Raw genomic sequence first — 26,604 nt, forward strand, 5'->3', positions numbered from 1 at the left:
ACTTCAACAGCTTCAAGATGTACACAAAGCAAGTAAGGTCCTGCATACGACCGCCTATACAACTTTTGCTCTTTTGAGAGCCAATACTAGGGTGCTTTTCTTCGGACCTACTCAGCCTCAGCTTTGCCTTTAGGTAGAGCTCCTTCCTTCAAAAATGATACAAGAGGGTCCATCTAACTCGGACCAACATATATCGAGTGTACTTGAATTGGAGCCCGATCTTCCCAGCCCAGCATCTTTAAATCCTCCACCATGATGAATCGTGGCAAAACCCTTCCCAAGGATGTGGCTAAAGTAGCTAGAGAGTCAGCATGAGAGTTTCTGCTTCGTGGTATTTGCTCTAAGGAAAAGTCTTGGAAGCTTGCTTGTAGCTGCTCAACCTGACCTAGATACCATTGCATCCTTTGGTCCTTTGCCTCGAACTCCCTTAATACTTGTCCTACGACAAGCTTTGAATTATGAATACTTTCACTACTTTACCTCTAAGCTTCTTAATAGCTTCCAATTTGGCCCGAAGGGCTTTGTACTCAACTTCGTTGTTGTGGCCGAGAAGGCCAGTCTCAATGACTTCTTTATGGTTATGCTTTCGGGAGATATGATGAAAATCCCGACCCCTGATCCTTTTTGGTTGGCTACCCCATCAATATACAACTATCAAGACAAGGGCGACGGTGCTTGTACTATCATGATATTTTTATTGAAGTCACACTTTTGCTTGGGGCTCTCCAATAATTTATTTTAGTGAACTTGGCAATTAAATTAGCTAGGATTTGTCATTTGACCACAGTCCGCAGTTGCTATTTTATATCAAATGCTCTGAGCATGGTACCCTACTTTACTATCCTACCCGTATAATCAGATTTTCGAATGAGGGCCTGCAAAGGAAGTTGGGTGGGGACGACTATTGTATGTGCTTGGAAGTAATAGGGAAGCTTCTTGGTAGCGTGTACAATAGCTAAAATAGCTTTCTCCAAAGGCAGGTATCGGGTCTCTGCCTCCTGCAGGGATTTACTTACATAATATACGGATTTTTGTACCCTTGAATCTACTCATATAAGAACCAAACTTACGGTGTGATCTGTAATTGCAATATATGCATATAAAACTTCCTCTTTCTCAGGTCGAGACAGGATGGGTGGATTGGCTAGGTACTCCTTCAAATCCCGGAATGCCTGATCACACTTTTTCGACTAGGAAAAATCCTTCCACTTGTGAAGCAACTGAAAGAATGGTCTACACTGATCCACCAACAGAGAAATGAATCTATTCAAGGTCGTGGTCATTCCCGTCAGGTGCTGTACCTCCTTGGGATTTTGTGGTGAGTGTAAGTCGTTGATCGCTTTAATCTGGTCAGGATTCACTTCAATCCCCCGATGAGTGATCATATATCTCAACAAATTTCCTAATCCAACACCAAATGAGAATTTTGAGGCATTCAAGTGCAGCTTATGCTTTCGAAGGAGAAAGAAGACCTCATCCAAATCCTACAAGTGTTTTGACTTAAATTTGCTTTTTACTACCATATCATCAATGTAAGTGTGAGACCGCACCCTCGGCTCGTTTTTGGTAGTGTTTGGCTAAATCCACGTGAATGGGTGGAGTCGTGTTATTGCCTCTCAAAATGGAGGTTCGACTGATTATATTTTCCCTTTTAGATTAAGGGTTTTACAATGGAGTTGCCACTTATTTAATTATTGAAAAAAAATAAGAAAGCCTTAATTTAAAGATTCATCATTTTATTAATTTGAAATTGAATGTACATTGATCATAGGAAATTACATGGTTTTGATCCTAGATACAATCTAAGATAAAGTACATGGCTTTATTTCCTAGTTACAATCTAGAAATTGACAATTACAAGGATAAGCATTGATTTATCAACTCTTGATTTAAACTCAAAGACTATATTACAAGGTGGGAAGGTGTTAGGCACTTACCTTACCCGGTGAAACCGGTCTTCTAGACTATGGTCGCCAACATTCATATCATATCATCCAATATGTTTTCAATCAATTTGCATGTTGAATTTAATGTGTGTGCTTGTGATAAACCCTAATTCAATTTATTAAGCATTTCATTTGGATTGAAAAATAAATTCTAGTAAATGTGTGTAAATGGTGATATCCTAGATTCAAGAATTTGAGAGAATTATGAAATAAACATGTTTTTCATATTTTTGTCGTGGATTTAAGATCAATACTAGTATTATGTATGAACATGTGATGAACAACCAAGAACATGTAAAGAACACATATGAACATTTAAGAACATTCAAACATATTCAAGGAATTTAAATTAACATTAGCATGCTTTAATCCTAATTTCATCATAATAATATAAAAAAAAAAAAAAAAAACAAATTAGGGAAAGGGATTATATCTGCATGTAAGATCCACACGGTGGAGGAGGAGGCTTTTGATAGAGGTCCTAAAGTTAGAGTAGAAAAGAAGAACTAGGAGAGGGAGAGTGAGTCTCACTCAATACCTTGAGTTTCAGAAAAAACAAAATATGACAAGACTACTCTACTTCACTAGAACCCAAGAGAGGAGAAGAGAAAGGGGTTTTTGTGTGCTTTGGAATGGAGGAGAGGGGAGGGTTTATATAGTAGTGGTGGAAAAAATATAAATGAAAGATCATTTAATGAGAGTTGACAAAGGATCAAAAAGAATCATTAACCTAGACCTTATTTTAGACTTTGGGGAAATCTGGTGTATTAAATGTAGATGTTAGTGGGAGTGAGGAGCAAGCAAAATTCGGTTTTCCCGTAGCTACTATAATAGTTTGTAGAGCCAAATATTTTGAGAGATAACAACAAAATGGTGAGCAAAGGTCATTTGTTAGAAAATAATTTCAGAACAATTAATATTAATAGGTCCCAAATTGGTTTCCAATTAACATTAATAGGCTCCAATCACTCATATTTCAGACTTAATTAGTTCCAAAATAACCCAAATTAAAAAAATAATTGCACAAATTACTCATTGAATAATTAATGTTTGACTATCTAATTAATTAAGTATATGCAACCTTACTATAAAATGTAGTCCTAACCAATCAAATTATGACACGTCATTAATCTCAAATTGATTATAATTATAACAAATTGGAATCAATTGTTCATAATCACATATAGTTGGACTTAATTTGTGATGTGCATCTTGACCATTAAAACTTGATTTGATGATAACTTTCAATCTAATGATCTGATTAGGGCTTATGACCAGTCGATTTGATCGTTATAACATCAAGATCATTTTGGTGAAATGAGATTAAAGATCTAATGTCCAAAATTAAGATTCATATTTTCAATGTAAAATTACCCTTTTACCTTTCATGTAAGGTTAAATGCGGGTTGTAAAATGGGGTGTCAATAGTAAGCCTTAACATTCCTCCCCAACTGGGTTTCGAACATTCTGGTCACTATTCTCTGGTAGGTAGAGCCTATGTTCTTCAGTCCGAAGGGAATCACTCAATAATGATAGTTTCCTGATAGGGTTAGGAATGTGGTCTTTTCCTAGTCAAGCAGTGCTAGGGGGATCTAATGGTATCCTTGGAAAACATTCAAGAAACTCATTCAAGGATGGCCAAACATGGCATCCACCAACTGGTCTATTCTCGGGACTGGGAAAGGGTCTTTAGGGCATGCCTTATTTAGGTCTATGAAATCAACACAGACTCTCCACTTTCCTGACTTCTTCTTCACAACCACAGTATTGGCCAGCCATTTAGGATAAAAAGCCTTCTTGATCGCCCCAACCTGTTTAAGCTTGTTGACTTCTTCTCTTACTACTTTCGCATGCTCGTTAGAAGAGCGCCGAGGTTGCTGCTTCCTTGGTTTTGCCTTGGGATTCACGTTCAAATAATGATATATGAACTCTGGATCAACTCCTAGGTCCTCATATGTGCTCTAGGCAAAAACATCTATGTTTTGCTTCAGAAATGTTATCAGCTCTTCCTTTTCACACGGGAGTAATTGTGCTTCCACCTGGAAATATTTCTCGGGGTCTTCCCTGATGACCACCCAGTCTAGGTCCTCGCATGGTGCTTTGGTGCTTTTCCCCTTACTCAAGGCCCCTGAAACCCCAAAAGTTGACTGCTATGCGTCTCGGCTCTCATCGGGGGGACTTAGCTGTAGTGCTTGGTGCCTGGCCACTGCTATCAAACATTGCCTAGCCATGGTTTGACATCCTATCAATTCCGTCCCTCAATCAGGTATTTGACCTTTTGATGTAACGTTGATGAGCCTCATTGCATGGAGCCAAGGCCGAGCTAATATAGCCGTGTAAGGGGAATAGACGTCCACAATGACAAAACTTACTTCCACCACTTCATCACCAGTTTGTATAGGTAGCTTAATCATCCCCTTGGGGACCACAGTCCTCCCATCGAAACCTACGAGAGGGGAATTATACTTATCTAGATCCTCAAGCTTCAACCCTAGTTCTTAGTAAAGATTAGGGTCCATGATCTCAACTCCACTTCCTTGATCCACCATGATTCTCTTGACATAAAATCCTCCAATCCGCAATGTAAGCACTAAGGTGTCATGATGGGGCTGGGTTGTACCCAACTTGTCTTGCTTTGAAAATCCAAGGACTTGGTCTGGCTTCATCTTTGCTCTTTTAAAAGCATTTTCTTCCTCTTCTTTCTCGGAATGCTGGGAAATGGTTAGCACTAATGTCGACGAGGCAGTTTGCCTATTTGGGTTGGCGAAGATGACATGTATAGTCCCCAATGGTAGGTGTGGCGCTATCTCTCTTTGATACCCCTGGCTTGATGCTTCTCCTTGACTAGAAGATGAATGTGTAAATTGATTAAGCTTCCCAAACTTCAGCAATTGACCCAAGAAATCACGGAGAGTCCTACAATCCTTGGTTGTGTGTCCTCGATCTTGATGATACTGACAGTACAAATTTTGATTTTGTTTGGTGGGGTCCCTACCCATTTTATTGGGCCACTTGAAGTAAGACTCGTTCTTAATTTTTCCAACACCTGATGTATAGGCACTTTGAATATCGAATTCACCACCGGAGTACTAATTTGTAGTGCTTGGTTGTAAAAATCCCTCCTTGGTCAGTTGGAGCCGAACTTATCAAGCTGATGATCTCTTTGCTCGAGAGCGAAGGCTTTTGCTTTGCCTTTGGCCTGAGTTTGGTCATCCTCAACCCTTTTGTGCTCTTCGATGCGGTCCATCAGCTGATGCATACTTCGAGCTAGCTTCATGGTTAGAGATTTTCTTAAATCAGAATTTGTGGGAAGCCCCACCTTAAAAGTCCTGACAGCCATATCCTCAAAATCACTATTTATTTCATTAAATAGCTCCCTGTACCTATCAGAGTAGGTATTCAGGGTTTCTCCTTCCCTCACTGCCATTGAAAGGAGAGCATCTAGAGGCCTGGGGATTCCACTGCAAGTAAAGAATCTGGCCCCAAAAGCTTTGGTAAGCTCTTCGAATGAATCTACCGAGCCCTCCTCCAACCCATTAAACCATCTCATGGCAACATGCTTGAAACTGGAAGGAAACGCCTTGCATATGAGGGCTTCATTCCTCATATGAGAGCTTCATTCCTCGTATGAATGGCCATTCTTTGGTTGAATTGGCTAACATGTTCCATGAGGTCTAACTTTCCATTGTATATTGTAAAGGTGGGCTGTGTAAACCACCAAGGGGGCTTCATCCTTTCTATCCAGCGGGTGAAGGGAGATTTGGAGATTTGGCGCAACGCCTGACTCATGGCATTTCTCCCCTTGTCCTTTCTACACCTCCGCTATACTTCTCGAGATGACTGAGGTGACTTGGTATCATATTCGGTTGGAGGAGTTCTAGACCTCCTTTGATAACTTCGCTCTTTTGAGCTTGAACCTGGACAAGTAGTTGGGGTTTTGTTTCGCCAGTCGTTTCCTCAACGTCAAAGTTTCCTTCGCAAATGATTTGCCTCCCTCCTATGGCTATGAGTCTCCTGTTTGCTGGATAAATGGCTTCGTGGCCTTGAATGACTACGGCTATTGTAAGTAGAGTATATAGGTCTGGAATGCACGGGTTCAGCCCAAAACTCATGATCCCTGCGGTTTTCTAAATTGACAAATTGATCTTGGCACCAAGAACTTACAGACTCTTCTTTATTTGCCATATTTCCAATCAATATATTAATCAAACTAAGCGTGGAAGAAGACTAAGTGAAGATTTCCCACAAACGATGCCAATTATAGAGGGCCCGAAAATAAGACACTAAGAGTTAAGGGCAAAACTTAGGTTTATTTCGACTCGATACAACTAATTTGTAGAGTATGAGAATGTATATAAGTAAATCTTGAGGTCAGGTTTGATTAATAAGTGCAACAGGGAAATTACAACTCAAAGGGAAATCAAGAAGTTAAGTTCACACTTTTCCTCGGGAATGCCCGAGGATACGTATAATATAGTTAATATTTAGAAAATAATGCTCAGGGAGCTACAGTTCTTTTCTCTCTATATTCCTACTATAATTTGATTTCCTCGTCCCCTTTCATTTGGCTTTTCATGCCCTTATATACCAATGTTGAATGCATTCTTGCCCTCCATCTGGATGGTCGAGGATCCTCCTTTGGATACATGTCCCATCGAGGCAGTGCTGGTGGCTGAGATATGCTTGGTAGGCTATAAGAACACTATTCAATGGTCATTTCCCCATTAATGCAGCCAATTAAACTGGTGCAGAGTATTGAATGTGGAGGTGGGAAGTGTCTTATTTAGGAAACTTCCTTCTCCACCCCTGCATGTCTTGTACTCTTCATTTGTCATCTTCTCCCTTATCCTCGGCTTTTCAAGGTGCCAGTTGCCATTTGGTCCCTTAGTTCTCCTTGGGTAAGTGTGATCCTTGGGGTCTGGTTACGTTTCTTTGCTTGGGCTAGTAAGTTTATCTTCAGGTAGGGTATCTCGGTCCTCGGCCCTCCCACAGTGACTATGTAAAATAGAAAAAGTAAGTTATTATGCTAAAATATACGGAAATATTTTCACGAGCTTATGCAAATACTCTTACAATTTTCACTCTTTATATATATATATATATATATATATATATATATATATCATTTATATATTTTTTCTTTTATGAACAAGTATCATTTATACTATGTCCCTTCTATCATGATCTTTCAAATTTTCATGTTAAAGTGTGGGGACCGGCCCAGAGTAACAAGTTGGCTGGGCCTTGGGCCCGTCCGAGGACGATTCTGTCCGAGGATCCCTGCCCAAGCCAACTAGGACGAAGAAAACAAGTCCGAGGAGTAACTCCTCCTCGGACGTTCCAAAGTCCAGATTAATGGTGCATCCCAGTTACTGTAGCCCTCACTCTAAACACGTAAAAAGAAAGAAGGCTCAAAATATCCCAGCAAAGGCTGTCACCACCACATTAAATGCACCACAACTACTCTCCTAGCCGTATTAATGAAGAGAAGACCCCTGAACAGTGTTACCTTGGTCACTGTAACTCACAAAGAACTGGTAAGGGCGTCTGATGGGACAGGTGCTCAAGTGGGGGTTTGGATGATCAACAAATGTAGGGCCCAGATGATAAAAGAGGGCCTATATCATATGTAAGAGTCCCCCAGAAGGGGGGACGGAAAAGGAGAGAGAAAAGGAAAAAGAAAAAGAGAAAAAGTAAGAAGTCTTTGTATGAAAGTAGGTCCAGAAATAAAACTTCCATTTTTCACACCCATTTTCTGGATTCACGTTTCTACATCTACTAATAAGGACATGCAACGAACCGTCTGAGCCAACTGGAACCAAGTTCTTCAGCCCATCCTCTACAAACTTCATTGTGTGGGACTTCTTGGGCCAAGGCCTGATCGTCCAGGACCGGGTTAACAAAAATCGTGTCCCCACAATTGGCGCCGCCTGTGGGAGGAACTAGGGTATCAGCTAGCACAACGGTCGAGCATGGCAGAACTAGGTTCACACCAGGAGAATCCTCATCAGGCTAACTCCCAACATACACAACCCATTAAGTCCCAAAGGCAAAATAATCCTGACAACCCGAGCGGCAGAGGGAATCGTGAGGGAAGTGTACATACTATCCAAACGAGCCAGAGTCACACTAAAATAGGTAGTCGCGTATCCCAGAGGTGAAATAGTCATCAGGCTATGCAGCGAGAGATAGATGACCTGAAAAGGAAGTTACGACGTGTGCGGCGAAAACGATCTCCCTCTGGCTCAGATGAGTCCTCTAATGGGGAGGATGCGAGTTACCGACGGAGGTCAAGGACCCCCCCAAGTGAAACCTTTTCTTACAAAAGGGAACCACGCCCCGTATGAAAATATGAGAGCCCATCCAGCAAGGGTTCGGGAAACGATGCTATGAAGAGGGCGCCAGACCAGATTTTGAGGTCACCCTTCATGTATAGAATCGAAGGGGCTAAGCTGCCTCGACGCTTCAACCAACCAACGTTCGCCATCTATAACGGCCGAGCAAACCCGGTAGAGCACGTGAGTCAGTTTAACCAAAAAATGGCTATCTACTCACAAAATGAAGCCCTGATGTGCAAAGTCTTCCCATCCAGCTTGGGACCAATGGCGATGAGGTGGTTCAACAGCTTGAAGACAAATTCCATAGGCTCATACAAGCAGCTCACTCAGGCCTTCTGCTCCCGCTTTATTACAAACACCAGAGTTCCTCGACCCCTCAGTTCGCTACTGTCCTTATCCATGCACGAGGGAAAGACCTTGAAAGCATATTCGGATAGATATTGGGAGGTGTATAACGAGTTAGATGACAACCATGATGATGTTGCTATCAGCACGTTCAAAAGCGGTCTCCCCACCAAGCATGGCTTAAGGAAGTCCCTCACTGGAAAGTCAGTTGCCAACGTTCATCAGTTGATGGATAGGATCGACAAGTACAAAAGGGTGGAGGAAGATCAGCTGCAAGGAAGGGGAAAGGAGAAGGCCATCCCCCCTAAAGCAAATGATTTTAGGTCGGAACGATATAACCATAACCAGCCGAGGAGAGATTTTTCGAGACAGGCTGGATAGAGTAACACGCAAATGGTGAATGCCGTGTTCAGGGAGCCAGTACAACAGGTGCTGGAGAAAGTAAGGAACGAGCCCTATTTCAGATGGCCAGGAAAGATGGCTGGAAACCCTTCCAAACGTAACTAGAACCTGTACTGCCACTATCATCAGGACCATGGGCATACCACTGAGGATTGCAGGAATCTATGGAATCACCTAGATCAGTTGGTCCGAGAAGGGAAGCTACGTCATCTCCTGCACCCCTCGAGCGGCCATCCCGGTCAAGCAATGCAAGAGCCTCGAAAGGATGTGTCATTAAAACCCCCCACCAAAACGATACATATCATCCTCGCCGCACCAGGAAGAACTGGGCCACCCCTCTCCAGGTACTGGCTATTGATCGGTTCCCCTCCGAGGACAGGCAAAGGGAACCCAAAAGGTCAAAAAAGGGAAGCTCCTTGATACTAGGATTCTCGGACGAGGATAAGAGAGGAACTATCCAACCTCACGACGATGCCCTAGTGGTTACGTTAAGAATTGGAGGCTTCGATGTGAAAAGGGTGTTAGTAGGCTCAAGAAGTGCGGTAGAGATAATGTACCCTGATCTATACAAGGGGCTGAACCTGAAGTCGGAGGATTTGACAGCTTATGACTCCCCCTTTATCAGCTTCGAAGGGAAGACTGTTACGTTGAAGGGGCAGATCAGACTACCCATACAGACTGGATCGGAGGTGGTGGAGGTAAATTTTATCGTGGTCGACGCTTACTCACCCTACACTGCGATAGTTGCCAGGCCATGGATCCACGCCCTAGAAGCCGTATCCTCCACACTTCACCAAAAAGTAAAATACCCATCCAGAGGACAAGTAGAAGAGATTCGTGGAGATCAGACCATGGCCAGGCAGTGTATGGTGGCCGCCATCTTACATCGATCCCATGCCGAGTCCTCGGCCACTGAGAGCTTATAGCAACCAGCCGCCTCGGCAGGGTAAGACGATGGGCTAGCCGAGGAGATAAGGTGTGAAAGTTTAGATAAATTCGCTGTCAACAACGATCCGGAGAAGTTTTTCCAGGTCGGCTCCGAGTTGCCTTCTTAAGAAAAAGAGGAACTGGTCAGATTTCTCAGAAGAAATGTCGATGTGTTTGCATGGGACGCCTACGACGCCCCGGGAGTTGATCCTAGCCTTATTTGTCACCACTTGAACGTTAACCCATTTTCCACTCCGAAGAAGCAACCACCCCGACGCCCCTCAAAGGAACATGCTAATGCCGTAAGAGACGAAGTGGCAAAACTGAAAAAAGCAGGGGCTATTAAAGAGGTCTTTTACCCCGAGTGGTTGGCAAACACAGTGGTAGTAAGGAAGAAAACGGGGAAGTGGAGAGTCTGCGTGGACTTCACGGACCTAAACAAGGCGTGCCCAAAGGACCCATTTCCCTTACCTTGAATCGACCGATTGGTGGATGCAACCGTGGGTCACCCTCGAATGAGTTTCCTGGACGCTTTCCAGGGCTATCATCAGATACCCCTTGCATTAGAAGACCAAGAGAAGACGGCTTTCATGACGCCCATTGGAAACTATCACTATAAGGTGATGTCGTTTGGACTAAAGAACGCAGGGTCAACCTACCAAAGGATGATGACCAGGATGTTCGAGCCACAGCTGGGCAAAATCATTGAGGTTTACATAGACGATATGGTCGTAAAGAGTAAAATGGTGTCCGAGCACGCGAAAGACCTTGAAATAATCTTTGCTATCTTAAGGGAGCACAAGTTGCGGCTCAATGCTTCCAAATGTTCATTCGGGGTCGGGTCTGGGAAATTCTTGGGATATATGGTAACCCACAGGGGAATCGAAATAAGTCCCGATCAAATCAAAGAAATTAACAGCCTACAGGCTCCTCGGAATCCGAAAGAAGTGCAGAAGCTCACTGGCATGATCGCAGCATTAAACAGGTTTATATCACGATCAGCGGATCGATGTCGACCTTTCTACCTCTTGATAAATAAGTGGAAAGGGTTTGAATGGTCGGAGGATTGTGTTCAAGCCTTCCAGCAACTTAAGGAATACCTATCACGACCACCCATCATGTCCAGCCCTGAGGCAGACAAGGTGCTGTTTGCATACGTCGCTGTAGCTCCCTATGCTGTAAGCCTGGTACTGATACGGGATGATAATGGGGTGCAGCGACCGGTTTACTATGTGAGCAAATCATTACATGAGGCCGAGGTCCGATACCTACCTTTGGAAAAGGCAATTCTGGCGATAGTACATGCCACCCGGAAGCTCCCTCATTACTTTCAGGCGCATACGGTTGTCGTTCTAACTCAGCTTCCCCTTCGAGCGGTGCTTCAAAGCGCTGACTACACAGGAAGGATCGCCATGTGGAGTGCGCTTTTGGGGGCCTTTGATATTAAATATATGCCCAGATCCTCCATCAAAGGTTAGGTCCTCGCAGACTTGGTAGCGGAGTTTGCTGAACCCTCTATAGAAACAATAACCGAGAAGAAAGACATGGATGGAAAATCGGTTGGTACAATTTCAGTAGGGGGAACCTTGCATTGGAAGGTCTACGTGGATGGCGTAGCCAACTAGAGAGGATCTGGAGTTGGGATAGTTTTATTATCGCCGGACGGTGCTGCCATTGAAAAATCACTTAGACTCGGGTTCTCGGCTACGAACAACGAGGCCGAGTACGAAGCCCTACTTCAAGGGATGACAATGGTTCAAAGATTGGGCGGTAGAGTAATAGAGGCATTCTCGGACTCTAAACTGGTCGTCGGCCAAGTGATGGGTGAGCTAGAAGCTAGAGACGCTAGGATGCAAGAGTATCTAAGACAAGTCAAACGCCTATAGTCAAGTTTTGAGTCCTTCAATCTGACGCACATTTCCAGGAGTGTAAACACCCACGCAGACTCGCTGGCCACTCTCGCCTCGTCCTCGGCGCATAATCTGCTGCGAATGATCCTTGTCGAAGATCTAGTCCAAGCGAGTCCCATTAGAAGAAACCCGACCCAGGTCCATCAGATCAGAAAAAGTCCCAGCTGGATGGACCCCATAAAAAACTTCCTCCAAAACGACATCCTACCAGAGAGAGAATTGGAGGCCGAGAAGATACAGAGGAATGCTCCTCGGTTCTGGCTATCGGAGGACCACAAACTATATTGGCGCTCCTACTCTGGGCCATACCTACTCTGCATACATCCAGAAGAATCCGAGTCTCTACTTGAAGAGTTACACGAGGGGATTTGTGGAAGTCACACCGGAGGAAGGTCGCTAGCACACAGGGCACTCACCCAAGGATACTGGTGGCAGAACATGCAAAGAGAGGCCCAAGAATACGCCAAGAAGTGTGATCAGTGCCAGAGATTCGCCCCAAATATCCATCAACCCAGAGGGGTCCTCAACCCCCTCTCTAGCCCCTTGCCGTTTGCACAATAGGGGCTTGATATTGTCGGTCCCTTCCCCAAAGCTGCGAGGAACAAGCGATACATAATAGTCGGAACCGCTTCGGAATTCATCTGGAAGAACATTATTACCCGCTTCGGAATTCCACACACACTCATTTCGGACAACGGTCTCCAATTCGACAGCAAGAACTTTAGGGAGTATTGCCGCGAGTTTGGGATCATTAACCGATACTCCACTCCCGCCTACCCCCAAGGAAATGGGCAGGTCAAGGCCGTGAACAAGGTCATAGTAAACGGACTGAAGAAAAGACTGGATGAGGCAAAGGGGAGATGGGTAGAAGAGCTCCCACACGTCTTATGGACCTATCGGACAACGCCGCGACGATCAACCGGTGAAACCCCCTTCTCGATGACTTATGGGGCTGAGGCCGTGCTCCCAATCGAGAACAACTTTCCCACACTGAGGTCTAACTCATTTACCCCAAACAGTAACGACGAGTTATTGGAAAGAAGCCTAGACCTAGCCGAGGAAAGAAGGGAAAAAGCTACGATCCATATGGCCTATTATCATCAGAAGCTAAGGCAAGGATATGATGCCAATGTTAAACTGCGACCTTTAGGCCCGGGTGACCTCGTAATGAGAAAGATTCTCGGCAGCGTAAAAAACCCCTCTTGGGGTAAGCTGGGGCCTAATTGGGAAAGACCGTATTGCATCACATCCGCGGTCGGGATAAGCGCTTATTATCTAGAAGATTTGGATGAAAAAACTGTACCTCGACCATGGAATGTAAATAACCTAAGAAGTACTATTATTAATGAAAATGGCTTCGCCCATGTTTTGTTTCATGATTATCCTGTTCCCGCTGGTCTATTTACAACTATTCATAGTTTTAAACAGAACCTAAGTCCTGCATGGCTCCTCGAACCACAGACTTAGGGGAAATTATTACTTATGGCAACTATTCAAGTTTTAAACAGAACGTAAGTCCTGCATGGCTCTTCGGACCACAGACTTAGGGAAAATTATTACTTATGGCAATTTATCCAAATTTTAAACAGAACCTAAGTTCTGCATGGATCCTCGGACCACAGACTTAGGGGAAATTATTACTTATGGCAACTATTCAAGTTTTAAATAGAACCTAAGTGCTGCATGGATTCTCGAACCACAGACTTAGGGGAAATTATTACTTATGGCAACTATTCAAATTTTAAATAGAACCTAAGTGCTGCATGGATCCTCGGACCACAGACTTAGGGGAAATTATTACTTATGGCAACTATCATAGTTTTAAACAGAACCTAAGCCCTGCATGGCTCCTCGGACCACAGACTTAGGGGAAATTATTACTTATGACAATTTATCATAGTTTTAAACAGAACCTAAGTCCTACATAACTCCTCGAACCACAGACTTAGGGGAAATTATTACTTATGACAATTTATCATAGTTTTAAACATAACCTAAGTCCTGCATGGTTCCTCGGACCACAGACTTAGGGGAAATTATTACTTATGACAATTTATCATAGTTTTAAACAGAACCTAAGTCCTACATGGTCCTCGGACCACAAACTTAGGGGAAATTATTACTTATGACAATTTATCATAGTTTTAAACAAAACCTAAGTCCTGCATGGCTCCTCGGACCACAGACTTAAGGGAAATTATTACTTATGACAATTTATCATAGTTTTAAACAGAACCTAAGTCTTGCATGGTCCTCGGACCACAGACTTAGGGGAAATTATTACTTATGACAATTTATCCAAGTTTTAAACAGAACCTAAGTTCTGCATGAATCCTCGGACCACAGACTTAGGGGAAATTATTACTTATGACAATTTATCATAGTTTTAAACAGAACCTAAGTCCTACATGACTCCTCGGACCACAGACTTAGGGGAAATTATTACTTATGACAATTTATCATAGTTTTAAACAGAACCTAAGTCCTACATGGTTCCTCGGACCACAGACTTAGGGGAAATTATTACTTATGACAATTTATCATAGTTTTAAACAGAACCTAAGTCCTACATGGTCCTCGGACCACAAACTTAGGGGAAATTATTACTTATGACAATTTATCATAGTTTTAAACAGAACCTAAGTCCTGCATGGCTCCTCGGACCACAGACTTAAGGGAAATTATTACTTATGACAATTTATCATAGTTTTAAACAGAACCTAAGTCCTGCATGGTCCTCGGACCACAAACTTAGGAGAAATTATTACTTATGACAATTTATCCAAGTTTTAAACAGAACCTAAGTTCTGCATGGATCCTCGGACCACAGACTTAGGGGAAATTATTACTTATGGCAACTATTCAAGTTTTAAATAGAACCTAAGTGCTACATGGATCCTCGGACCACAGAGTTAGGGGAAATTATTACTTATGGCAACTATTCAAGTTTTAAACAGAACCTAAGTGCTGCATGGATCCTCAGACCACAGACTTAGGGGAAATTATTACTTATGACAACTATCATAGTTTTAAACAGAACCTAAATCCTGCATGGCTCCTCGGACCACAGACTTAGGAGAAATTATTACTTATGTCAATTTATCATAGTTTTAAACAGAACCTAAGTCCTGCATGGCTCCTCGGACCACAGACTTAGGGGAAATTATTACTTATGACAATTTATCATAGTTTTAAACAAAACCTAAGTCCTGCATGGTTCCTCGGACCACAGACTTAGGGGAAATTATTACTTATGACAATTTATCATAGTTTTAAACAGAACCTAAGTTCTGCATGGTCCTCGGACCACAGACTTAGGGGAAATTATTACTTATGACAATTTATCATAGTTTTAAACAGAACCTAAGTCCTGCATGGCTCCTCGGACCACAGACTTAGGGGAAATTATTACTTATGACAATTTATCATAGTTTTAAACAGAACCTAAGTCCTGCATGGTCCTCGAACCACAGACTTAGGGGAAATTATTACTTATAACAATTTATCCAAGTTTTAAACAGAACCTAAGTTCTGCATGGATCCTCGGACCACAGACTTAGGGGAAATTATTACTTATGACAATTTATCCAAGTTTTAAACAAAACCTAAGTTCTGCATGGATCCTCGGACCACAAACTTAGGGGAAATTATTACTTATAGCAACTATTCAAGTTTTAAATAGAACCTAAGTGCTGCATGGATCCTCGGACCACAGACTTAGGGGAAATTATTACTTATGGCAACTATTCAAGTTTTAAACAGAATCTAAGTGCTGCATGGATCCTCGGACCACAGACTTAGGGGAAATTATTACTTATGGCAACTATCATAGTTTTAAACAGAACCTAAGTCCTGCATGGCTCCTCGGACCACAGACTTAGGGGAAATTATTACTTATGACAATTTATCATAGTTTTAAACAGAACCTAAGTCCTGCATGGTCCTCGAACCACAGACTTAGGGGAAATTATTACTTATAACAATTTATCCAAGTTTTAAACAGAACCTAAGTTCTGCATGGATCCTCGGACCACAGACTTAGGGGAAATTATTACTTATGACAATTTATCCAAGTTTTAAACAAAACCTAAGTTCTGCATGGATCCTCGGACCACAAACTTAGGGGAAATTATTACTTATAGCAACTATTCAAGTTTTAAATAGAACCTAAGTGCTGCATGGATCCTCGAACCACAGACTTAGGGGAAATTATTACTTATGGCAACTATTCAAGTTTTAAACAGAATCTAAGTGCTGCATGGATCCTCGGACCACAGACTTAGGGGAAATTATTACTTATGGCAACTATCATAGTTTTAAACAGAACCTAAGTCCTGCATGGCTCCTCGGACCACAGACTTAGGGGAAATTATTACTTATGACAATTTATCATAGTTTTAAACAGAACCTAAGTCCTGCATGGCTCCTCGGACCACAGACTTAGGGGAAATTATTACTTATGACAATTTATCATAGTTTTAAACAGAACCTAAGTCCTGCATGGTCCTCGGACCACAGACTTAGGGAAAATTATTACTTATGATAATTTATTCAAGTTTTAAACAGAACATAAGTCCTGCATGGTCCTCGGACCACAGACTTAGGGGAAATTACTTAAGGGAAATCATTTCAAGGTGTGCGCGCAGTCTAGCATTATTGCAACCCTTATTCAAATCCGCCACACGACATCCTTTTTATCTCAACCGTCTATATTTATTTATATCATTGCAAACGTTAAATAAAAGGATGGTACCAGCATACATCAATAGAAAACAAAGAGAACATTCTATATTAATATTCCGAGGTCAATACAAAGAGAGGTCCTTACAAAAGAACACAAAAACAGGACTACTCTCATTCAAAAAAAAAAAAGGGAAGTACAAAAATTAAAAGCCTAAAAGCTAAGCCTTAGCAGGAGGATCCTTCTTTTGCTCTGGCTGAGGAGGAGGAGCCTCGGAGATAGAGTCCATGGCAGGATCCTTCGCTTTATCAAGCACAGGGACGGCATCAGGCAACGCCAAGTCCTGCTCAGAAGCTGCTTGGGCACCATCAGGATTCTCTCGGATCTCCTAAGGATAGAAGACGTTCTCGGGCAGTCTCAGCGCCGAATCTGCAGGAATTCCTGCAGCATCAAGGGCATGAGCCCATGAGATGCTGCAGTAGTCCCTGCACACCTCGGGGATCTCCTCGGATAGTCTGGCCTCCGTTTCTTGGATCCCGAGCTGGTGAGAAGCTTTCTTTTCAGCCTCTGCAGCCTCTCGGATCAGCTGGGCCTCTTCTTTTGCCCGCCTCGTCTCATCCCCAACTTTCTGCAGAGCGGCCTTAAGTTCCAGTACATTCTGCTTCTCAGTAGCAAGACTAGTTTCAGTTACGTACAATTTCTGGCGTTGATCCTCTGCCTGGGTTTCGGCACTCTTCAGGCCAGCCTCCGCGCTCCTGCGCTGTTTCTCCGACTCTTTGAACTTCTCCGTCAGTTCAAAGATTTCTTGCTTGAGGGACCCCACGGTCTTCTCCACCTCAGCCCGAGATTGAACCTCAGCTTCAGCCAAGCTGCGGTTGCTGCGGCAAAACTCCTCAGCCACAAACACCTGCTGGGTGATCTGTCAACAAAACAAGACCAGAATTAGGACAGAGTGCAACAATGTTGATGGCTTAACAAAAGGATGCAAGAAGGGCTTACCATCGCAAGGTCCCTCTTAAGGGACAGAAAAAGCTCGGGCTGGGAGAACCGCCTGTAGGCCTCCATATCCTGAGGAAGGAGCACTGGCTGCTCTAGGGCCTCAACTATATAACCCGCTCTGCCCCTATTGTACTCTCAAACCGAGACAGTATAGGGGATAGCGACCCCGTCCAACTCCATCTTCGGACTTCATGCGCGGGGATTAACGCGCACATTAGCCCGATTCTCCTCATCCCGGCTCTCCGTGGAGTTAGCCCTCTTACTCCTCTGACCCCGAGTGGCTTTTTGCTGCTTGGCCGGGCGGGGGGCCACTTCACCTTCCTCAGGAACGTCAACCGACCTCTTCTTTTTTAGGTCAGGGTTAACCTTGAGGCCAGGGTCGGAAGGAACTTGAGGGGCGATTGGAGAAGGGTCCTGGGTTTGAGCCTTAGCAGGCGCCTTTGAGGACTGACCTTTTCCTCGGCTGGACATTGGTTCTCGCAAAGATTTTCCCTTACCAGCCATATCGCCTACTTCCCCGTTTGAAGAATCGTCCGAGTAAGTTATAATGATTGGACCGCCAGCCACGGAGTTGCGATCCTACTCTCCTTCAGGGTCCGAGAGCTCAACTACGGGGGCTTTGTCAACCTCCTCCTCAAAATAAAACTCGTCTATTTCCTCCTCAAGAGAAAGACGAGATGATTCGACCTCTTCCTCAGCTGGCACGACGGCTTCAAGGTCTTCTGGAGGCAGTTGCACGGCCGGAGGAGGATCCCGAACTCCAGGTAGCACGACTGGCTTAAGATCTACTCGGGCCAAACACCCAGGCTTGGACACGTCAATCCTAGCTAACCGGGGGCTACCAGCTCTAATGGCGTGGCCAACGGGTTGGAAAGCACGGGTTAGTGGGTGATAGCCCAAAACCAGATGACACGCACACAGCTGCCCGTCCTCGTGGACGTAGATTTCTGACCTTAAAAGATAATTTAGGGCCGGAACGTTCACGTGGCTCAGCCTGGGAGCAACCAAAGCTCTATTTGCAATACAGCCGAGAAGAAAATTAGAATTAAACTAAAAGATTTATGACAAGTAGAAAAGAGAGTAAGTCCGAGGAGCTAAGCTCCTCCCCTAAAGGATTGGGCCTAAAGGCGCCGCACCTGGGGTTCCTGCCTGAGTTGGACAATGAAGACCATCGCTCCATTCTCCTGAGGCAATGAGGAAGTCATCCTTCATAGTCTTATTGGATATAGGGAGACAGGAGATTAGCCTAACCATCTCGGATCGAGATTTAAGGTAATACCCTCCATTCTCAACGTAGTGGCACTCGTACATGCGTACCACGTCATGCCAGGTCAGACCTAGACCCATTTGCTCGTTCAAGACATCTATGCAGCCTAATACCCTGAACATGTTTGGAGCGCACTAGTGTGGCGTCAACCTATGGTGGAACAAGTAGTCCCGGGTAATCCTACGCATGGGGAGCGTCATTCCCCTTTGAATAAAGGCAATCATGGGAATGACCACTTCACCCACTCCTCTATCTAACAGTACTCCTTCTGGGGGACAGTACCGCAGAACCACCCCCGGCGGGATATGGTATTTTGCCCTAAAAGCCTCCATAGCAGCCGGAGTGTCTACTAGTTTTTTGAATCTACCCATTTAAGCTGAACTGGAGGAATGGAAATAAAGACCGAGGAGAAAAATAAAATCCGAGGAGAAAATCGAAGCGACGAAGCGAACGGAACTTACGGATATCTTCACAAATGACCGGTGAGGTGATCGGAAATCTCTTCTATGGAGGGCGCTTCGCAGAAACGATTATGGAGATTTGAAGGAAGGAGGTGCTCAAGAATTTCTGGGCGTTGGAGTTCTCTGGAGCTCTCTGTTCTGATGTGCGGATAAAAAAGAAAAAAGGAGCCTCTCAGGCGCTTTATATAGCAGGAGGGAGAGAGGAAAAATCCCTCCAACTCACGAATTCAAGGAGTAATGCTGACCGTCAGATCCACATCTCGCCATTGGATGAATGAGACATAAAGTTGTCTGGAGTAAATGGCCGCGCCTCATAACTTGTGGCGCGTCAACAGTAACCGCCCACGCGCGCGGACCAAGAGGTCATCCGTTCCATCCTTCATAAATGTCAAAACCCCGCTTTTTTCCTCGGAGGGAGATCAAAACCGGAGTTTTGAGGGGCTATTGTGGGGACCGGCCCAGAGTAACAAGTTGGCTGGGCCTTGGGCCCGTCCGAGGACGATTCTGTCCAAGGATCCCTGCCCAAGCCAACTGGGACGAAGAAAACAAGCCCGAGGAGTAACTCCTCCTCGGACGTTCCAAAGTCCAGATTAATGGTGCATCCAAGTTACTATAGCCCTCACTCCAAACACGTAAAAAGAAAGAAGGCTCAAAATATCCCAGTAAAGGCTGTCACCACCACATTAAATGCACCACAACTACTCTCCTGGCCGCATTAATGAAGAGAAGACACCTGAACAGTGTTACCTTGGTCACTGCAACTCACAAAGAACTGGTAAGGGCGTCTGATGGGATAGGTGCTCAAGTGGGGGTTTGGATGATCAACAAGTGTAGGGCCCAGATGATAAAAGAAGGCCTATATCATATGTAAGAGTCCCCCAGAAGAGGGGACGGAAAAGGAGAGAGAAAAGGAAAAAGAAAAAGAGAAAAAGTAAGAAGTCTTTGTATGAAAGTAGGTCTAGAAATAAAACTTCCATTTTTCACACCCATTTTCTGGATTCACGTTTCTACATCTACTAATAAGGACATGCAACGAACCGTCTGAGCCAACTGGAACCAAGTTCTTCAGCCCATCCTCTACAAACTTCATTGTGTGGGACTTCTTGGGCCAGGGCCTGATCGTCCAGGACCGGGTTAACAAAAATCTTGTCCCCACAATTGGCGTCGCCTGTGGGAAGAACTAGGGTATCAGCTAGCACAACGGTCGAGCATGGCAGAACTAGGTCCACACCAGGCTAACTCCCAATAGACACAACCCATTGAGTCCCAGAGGCAAAATAACCCTGACAACCCGAGCGGCAGAGGGAATCGTGAGGGAAGTGTACATACTATCCAGACGAGCCAGAGTCACACTCAAATAGGTAGTCACGTATCCCAGAGGCGAAATAGTCATCAGGCCATGCAGCGAGAGATAGATGACCTGAAAAGGAAGTTACGACATGTGCAGCGAAAACGATCTCCCTCTGGCTCAGATGAGTCCTCTAATGGGAAGGATTCGAGTTACCGACGGAGGTCAAGGACCCCCCCAAGTGAAACCTTTTCTTACGAAAGGGAACCACGCCCCGTACGGAAATTATGATTTAGATTGGTATTTTAGGTCAGATTTGGTTTTGATTAAGGGATACTGATAGGCCCAATAAATACCATTGACCAGACGAGCCCATTAAGTACCATCGTCCACCCAAACCTAGCATGGATGATGGTAGAAGCACCATAAAAAGGAACATTTAATACCTCGGACGATTACAAATCAGCCAAGAAGACTGTTGGAGACCCATCAAAACCTACATTGAATGAGCCCAGAAGCGTTACAAAGGAGGCACTTATGCCACCATAAATAGGGTACAACAACTAGAAGAAAAGGGTATATATATAAGATACACTTTAGAACTAAATAAGGTACATACACACGCTGAAACACTGGTAATTTCTTTATTCACTCTAGCTCTTATAAGCCCTTTATGTTAATTCCATTCACTGACTTTACCATCGGAGACTCCATGGCAGGCACCATACCAGTAACCACTCAGAGAGGATTCCATTCTTAACCTTGCAGGTACAAAGACGAAGCCTGTGCTGACCTATTTGGACAAACCTACTTGACTGACGATCTCGACACCATCAGTTTGGCACTGTTTGTGGGAACGACAATTTCGTACTTAGGTTTGAAAGCATAGTTCCATTCAACTCTAAGGTCCAAATGGAGTCTGGCATGCCTCAAGACTCTACAGCATTAGCCCTACAAATCCAAACACTCACAGCCAGCGTAAAGGAACTCATAAGGCAGAACTAAGAGATGAGATTACAGCTTCAACAGGAAGATAATCACTCCGGGACCAACCAGAACGGCAATGGAGATAGCCAAAGAAGGAACAACCACCGTCGACCAACTACCTCTGAGAAGGGAAATGGATGAGCTGAAAAGTGCAATAAGGGAAAAAACAAATCAAAGCTTAGACAGGATAGTCAGGAGGACGGACTCGCCATTAACAACTAGAATCTTGGAATGCACAATGCCTTCAAAGTTTTGTCTCCCACAGCTTGAGTTGTTCGACAGTCTGAAAGATCCTCTAGACCACCTTAACACCTTTAAGATAACTCGGGGTATTCAATAGCCCCCTAACGAGATACTGTGCCGTTCTTTCCCCACCACTCTTAAGGGAGCAGCATGAGAGTGGTTCACTAAGCTACCTACATCGTCTATTAACAACTTCGAGCCATTGGGCAGTTCCTTTTTACGCCATTTCATCAATGGAAAATGCCTAAAAAGGTCGGCAGACCACTTGCTCACCATCAAGCAAGGGGAGAAGGAGACCCTGAGGCCATATGTGAAGCGTTTCACCAGAGAAACCTTGGAGGTAGATGAAGCAGATGACAAAGTGCAGATGACAACCTTCAAGGCTGGATTGAAGTCCAGAGAGTTCGTGGTTGCATTCGTGAAAAGCCCTCTTTAGACGGTGGCAGAAATGCTCTTGAAAGCGCAAAAGTATATGAATGCCGAAGATGCCCTGGCAGCAATAATGGACGAGGAGAAGCCCAAGGAGAGGGAAGGAAAGGGAGAGGACCAGAGGGGACGAAAAAGAAAAAGAGGAGACTATCAGGGTACCGACGAAAATAAGCGAAAGGATGATAAAACCCCTCAGTATGCATGTTGACAAAATTTTGACGTAGATTAAAGACGAACATTACCTTAAATGGCCAAGGCTGTTGCACACCTCACTTAATGTGCGTGATAAGAAGAAATACTGCCATTTCCATAAGGACCACAGCCATTACACTAAAGATTCCAGAGACCTGAAGGAGTAGATAGAAGAACTCATTTGGAAGGGGAAGCTCCAGAAATTTGTGAAGAAGGGGAATCCAGCAGATTTAGAAGTGATAACAAGGAGAGGCATGAAGACATTTCGAGGGACGAGGACAACGCGTTCAACCATCCACAGAGCGCGATAGGAGAAATAAAAACAATCACGGGAGGATCGTCCACAGATGGGTCTTTCAAATCCCTCAAGAAGTCACAATAGAGGCAAGTAAACAGTCACAATAGAGGCAAGTAAACAGCATCCATAGGATACCACCCCTTAAGCAGAGAAGGACAGACAGGAACATCCTATTTTTAGAAGAAGATGCCAGAGGTGTGAAACAGCCACATGACAACCCCTTGATTATCATGCTCATGATAGAAGGGTTTAACACTAGAAGAATCCTTATAAACAACAATAGCTTTGTAGACATTATCTACCTCTCCGCTTTTCAACAGTTGAAGGTAGATCTCAAAAGGTTGCGGCCTTTTAAGTCCCCCCTCCTCAGCTTCAGTGGAAATCAAGTGTACCCCAAAGGTATAGTGACATTGACAATCACGGTGGGATCTTACCCTCAACAGTTAACTCGTCAGCTCGACTTCCTGGTGGTAGACTGCCCTTCCTTGTACAATGTAATAATTGGAAGGCCCACACTCAACCGCTGGAAGGTAGCCACGTCCACCTACTGCCTGAAGGAAAAATTTCCAATAGAGAATGGCATGGGCGAAGTGAAGGGAGATCAAGTGCTGGCCAGGGAATGCTACCAAGCGGTGTTAGCCACAAAGGAGAACCATACATGGATGATCGAGGAAAAGGAAGAAGAAAAAGTGGAAGCCTTGGAAATTGTGGAGCTGGTAGACGGGGAACTAATGAAGACCACAAGGATAGGGATGACTTTGAGCGAAGAGATGAAGAGAAGGCTAGTCCAATTCCTTAAAGGCAATTTGGAAGTTTTCGCATAGAGTCACGAGGATATGCCAGACATAGCAACTGAGGTTATCCAACACTAATTGAATGTATATCCCGAGAGGAAGCCCTTCCAGCAGAAGTGGTGAGTCTTTGCCCCAAAACAAAACAAAGCAATCATGGACGAGGTAAACAAATTGTTGGCAGCAGACTTTATTCGCGAGGTCTACTATCCAGACTGGCTGGCCAATGTCGTCCTGGTGAAGAAGGTAAATGGGAAGTGGAGGATGTGTGTAGACTTCACAGACCTAAATAAGACCTGCCCGAAAGACAGTTTCCCCCTGCCAAAAATAGATTAACTTATGGATTCCACGGCAGGACACAAGCTCCTTATATTCATGGATGCTTTCTCAAGATACAACCAAATTAAGATATTAGAAGAAGACCATGAGAAGATTGCTTTCATCACAAGTTAGGGGCTCTACTGCTACAAGGTAATGCTCTTCGGACTAAAAAATGCAAGAGCAACCTACCAAAGGTTAGTTAACAGAATGTTCAGTAAGCAGAATGGGAGAAACATGAAGGTATACGTAGATGACATGCTCGTCAAGAGCAAAGAAGAATCTACACACTTGGACGACCTCGAGGAAACCTACATTACTCTTAAACAATACCAGATGAAGCTAAATCCTAGCAAGTGTGTCTTCGAGGTAATGTCTAGGAAGTTTCTAGGGTTCACGGTGTCCTAAAGGGGGATAGAAGCAAACCTAGAAAAGGTGTGAGCCATATTGGAGATGACAACGTGAAGGAAGGTGAAAGAAGTCTAAAAGTTAACAGGGAGGATAGCAGCACTCAACAGGTTCGTCTCTAAAGTAACGGATAAATGCTTATCTTTCTTCAAAACTCTGAAGCAAGCTTTCACATGGACAGAAGAGTGCGAGAAGGCCTTTTAGCCCGTCAAAAGAAAGAGAGGACCTATATTTATATTTAGTAGTATCAGCTACAGCCGTGAGTGCGGTCTTGATTCGGGAAGAGAATGGAACACAACTCCTGGTCTACTACGTTAGTTAGACATTCTAAGGAGCTGAGGCAAAATACCCACAAATCGAGAAGATTGCATTCACTTTGATTATAGCATATCATAAGCTGCACCCCTACTTCCAAGCGAATCCTATTTTAGTGATGACAGATCAACCCATAAAGAAGTCGATGAACAAGCCCGAGGCTGTAGGAAGAGTGGTGCAGTGGGCAATTGAACTTAACTAGTTCGACATTGAGTACCACCCCAGAATAGCGATCAAGGCACAAGTATTGGCAGACTTTATCGCTAAGTTCACAACCCCTAACGAAGAAGGAGCACTGAACGAAGTAGAGAGATGGACGATCTAGGCTGACGGGTCGTCAGCCCGAAAAAGGGGTGGAGTAGGGGTTATCCTTATTAACCCAGAAGGAGATATGCTCAGATATGGAGTTCAACTTTAGTTCCTCGACACTAATAACAAGGCGGAGTACAAGGCAATACTAACGGGACTAAGGGTCGAAAAGGCGTTAGGCGTTAGAAATATGCTCCTTCAGAGTGATTCTAAGCAAGTCGTGGGGCAGATAAAGGAAGAATATGAGGCAAAGGAGGAGAGGATGCAGAAATACCTGAGGCTGACGAGGCATCTAGCCCATGAATTTGATTAGGTAGAATTCATATAGGTCCCTAGGAGCCATAACATGGAGGTAGATGAGATAGCAAAGCAGGTGTCGTTAGAAGCAAGATTGTCGACCACAGACTTAAAAATGGAATTCCAGAAGTGTCCCAGCATTGAAGAGTTCCACACCTTTGCAATTTAAAGAGAAACTAGCTGGATGACCTTGATCCTATCTTTCCTCCAAGATGGACGACTACCATTGGACGTTGAAGAGGCTTGGAAAGTTAGGAAGAGAGTAACCAGGTTCACTATCCTGAACGACACCCTATACAAAAGAGGGTTTTCTATGCCCTACCTAAATTGTGTCGAGGAAAGTGAAGCTAGGTACATCCTGGAGGAGATCCATGAAGGGATATGCGGAGACTACGCAGGCCTAAGATCCCTGGTAAGTAAGATCGTTAGAACAAGTTACTTTTGGCCTACTATGTAGAAAGATGCAAAGGAGTTTGTTGAATGATACGACAATTGTCAGAGGTTTGGGAATGCTCAATGCATCCCAACAGAGAAGTTAACGCCCATAACCTCCCTGTGGCCATTCGCCCAATGGGGAATTGACATCATGGGCCCACTATCCCAAGGTAAGAGATAGGTGAAATTCTTGCTAGTTGCAATTGATTACTTTACAAAATGGGTTGAAGTAGAAACACTACCAACCATCACAGAGGCAAAGATCCAGAACTTCGTATGGAAGAACATAATTTGTAGATTTGGGATACCACAGATGATCATCTTAGACAACGGACGACAATTCGACAGCCAAGACTTCAGAGACTTTTGCTTAAGATTGGAAATCAAGAACCAGTTCTCATCTTCAGGACATCCGCAAGCTAATGGACAGACAAAAGTGACGAACCAAATGTTGTTGAAGATCATCAAAGTTCGGCTAGAGGAGGCAAAGGGTGCATGGTAGGAGGAATTGCCTAATGTCTTGTGGGCATATAGAACTATAGCAAGAACCTCGTCAAGAGAAATGCCCTATAGGCTCACCTATGGCACTGAGGTAGTAATTCCAGTTAAGTAAGAGTTACCAACATAAAAAGAGAAGCTTCTAGTGAAGACAACAACGATGATCAATTGAGAGTTAACCTGGATTGCTTGGACAAAGTAAGAGATGGAGCATCTCAAAAGATGGTGAAATATCAGTAGAAAATGGCCGATTACTACAACAAAAGGGTGAAGCTTAGAAGACTTAACATAGGAGACCTCGTTCTACGCAAAGTCACGCTAACTACTAAGGATCCAACCCAAGGGAAGCTTGGACCAACCTGGGAAGGGCCCTAGAAGATCATCCATTACTTGAGACAAGGCAGCTATCACCTGGAGATGATGGATGGGAAAAAGCTACCTCGGCCATGGAATATTGAGCATTTGAAGGAATATCATCAATAGATGTAAAGTACAACTGTATCCACATTTGAAAAAAAGC

General features: G+C 44.0%; 2 protein-coding genes across 2 annotated transcripts; both read right to left on the reverse strand.

The window, feature by feature from the left end:
* Positions 1-4,444: 4,444 nt before the first annotated feature.
* LOC126712774 (uncharacterized) lies at positions 4,445-4,945 on the reverse strand. Its single transcript, XM_050412235.1, has one exon. The coding sequence runs from the start codon at positions 4,943-4,945 to the stop codon at positions 4,445-4,447; it is 501 nt and encodes a 166-aa protein (XP_050268192.1).
* Positions 4,946-5,073: 128 nt separating this feature from the next.
* Positions 5,074-5,553, reverse strand: LOC126712784 (uncharacterized). Its single transcript, XM_050412247.1, has one exon. The coding sequence runs from the start codon at positions 5,551-5,553 to the stop codon at positions 5,074-5,076; it is 480 nt and encodes a 159-aa protein (XP_050268204.1).
* Positions 5,554-26,604: the final 21,051 nt, after the last annotated feature.

The sequence above is a fragment of the Quercus robur genome, chromosome 1 (assembly GCF_932294415.1).
Source record: "Quercus robur chromosome 1, dhQueRobu3.1, whole genome shotgun sequence".
In the NCBI taxonomy this organism is placed as follows: domain Eukaryota; kingdom Viridiplantae; phylum Streptophyta; class Magnoliopsida; order Fagales; family Fagaceae; genus Quercus; species Quercus robur.

What these genes read in the sequence shown, in the direction of transcription:
- LOC126712774 (XM_050412235.1), bottom strand. Translation starts at nt 4,945, where the DNA reads ATGGGTAGGGACCCCACCAAACAAAATCAAAATTTGTACTGTCAGTAT.
- LOC126712784 (XM_050412247.1), bottom strand. Translation starts at nt 5,553, where the DNA reads ATGAGGAATGAAGCCCTCATATGCAAGGCGTTTCCTTCCAGTTTCAAG.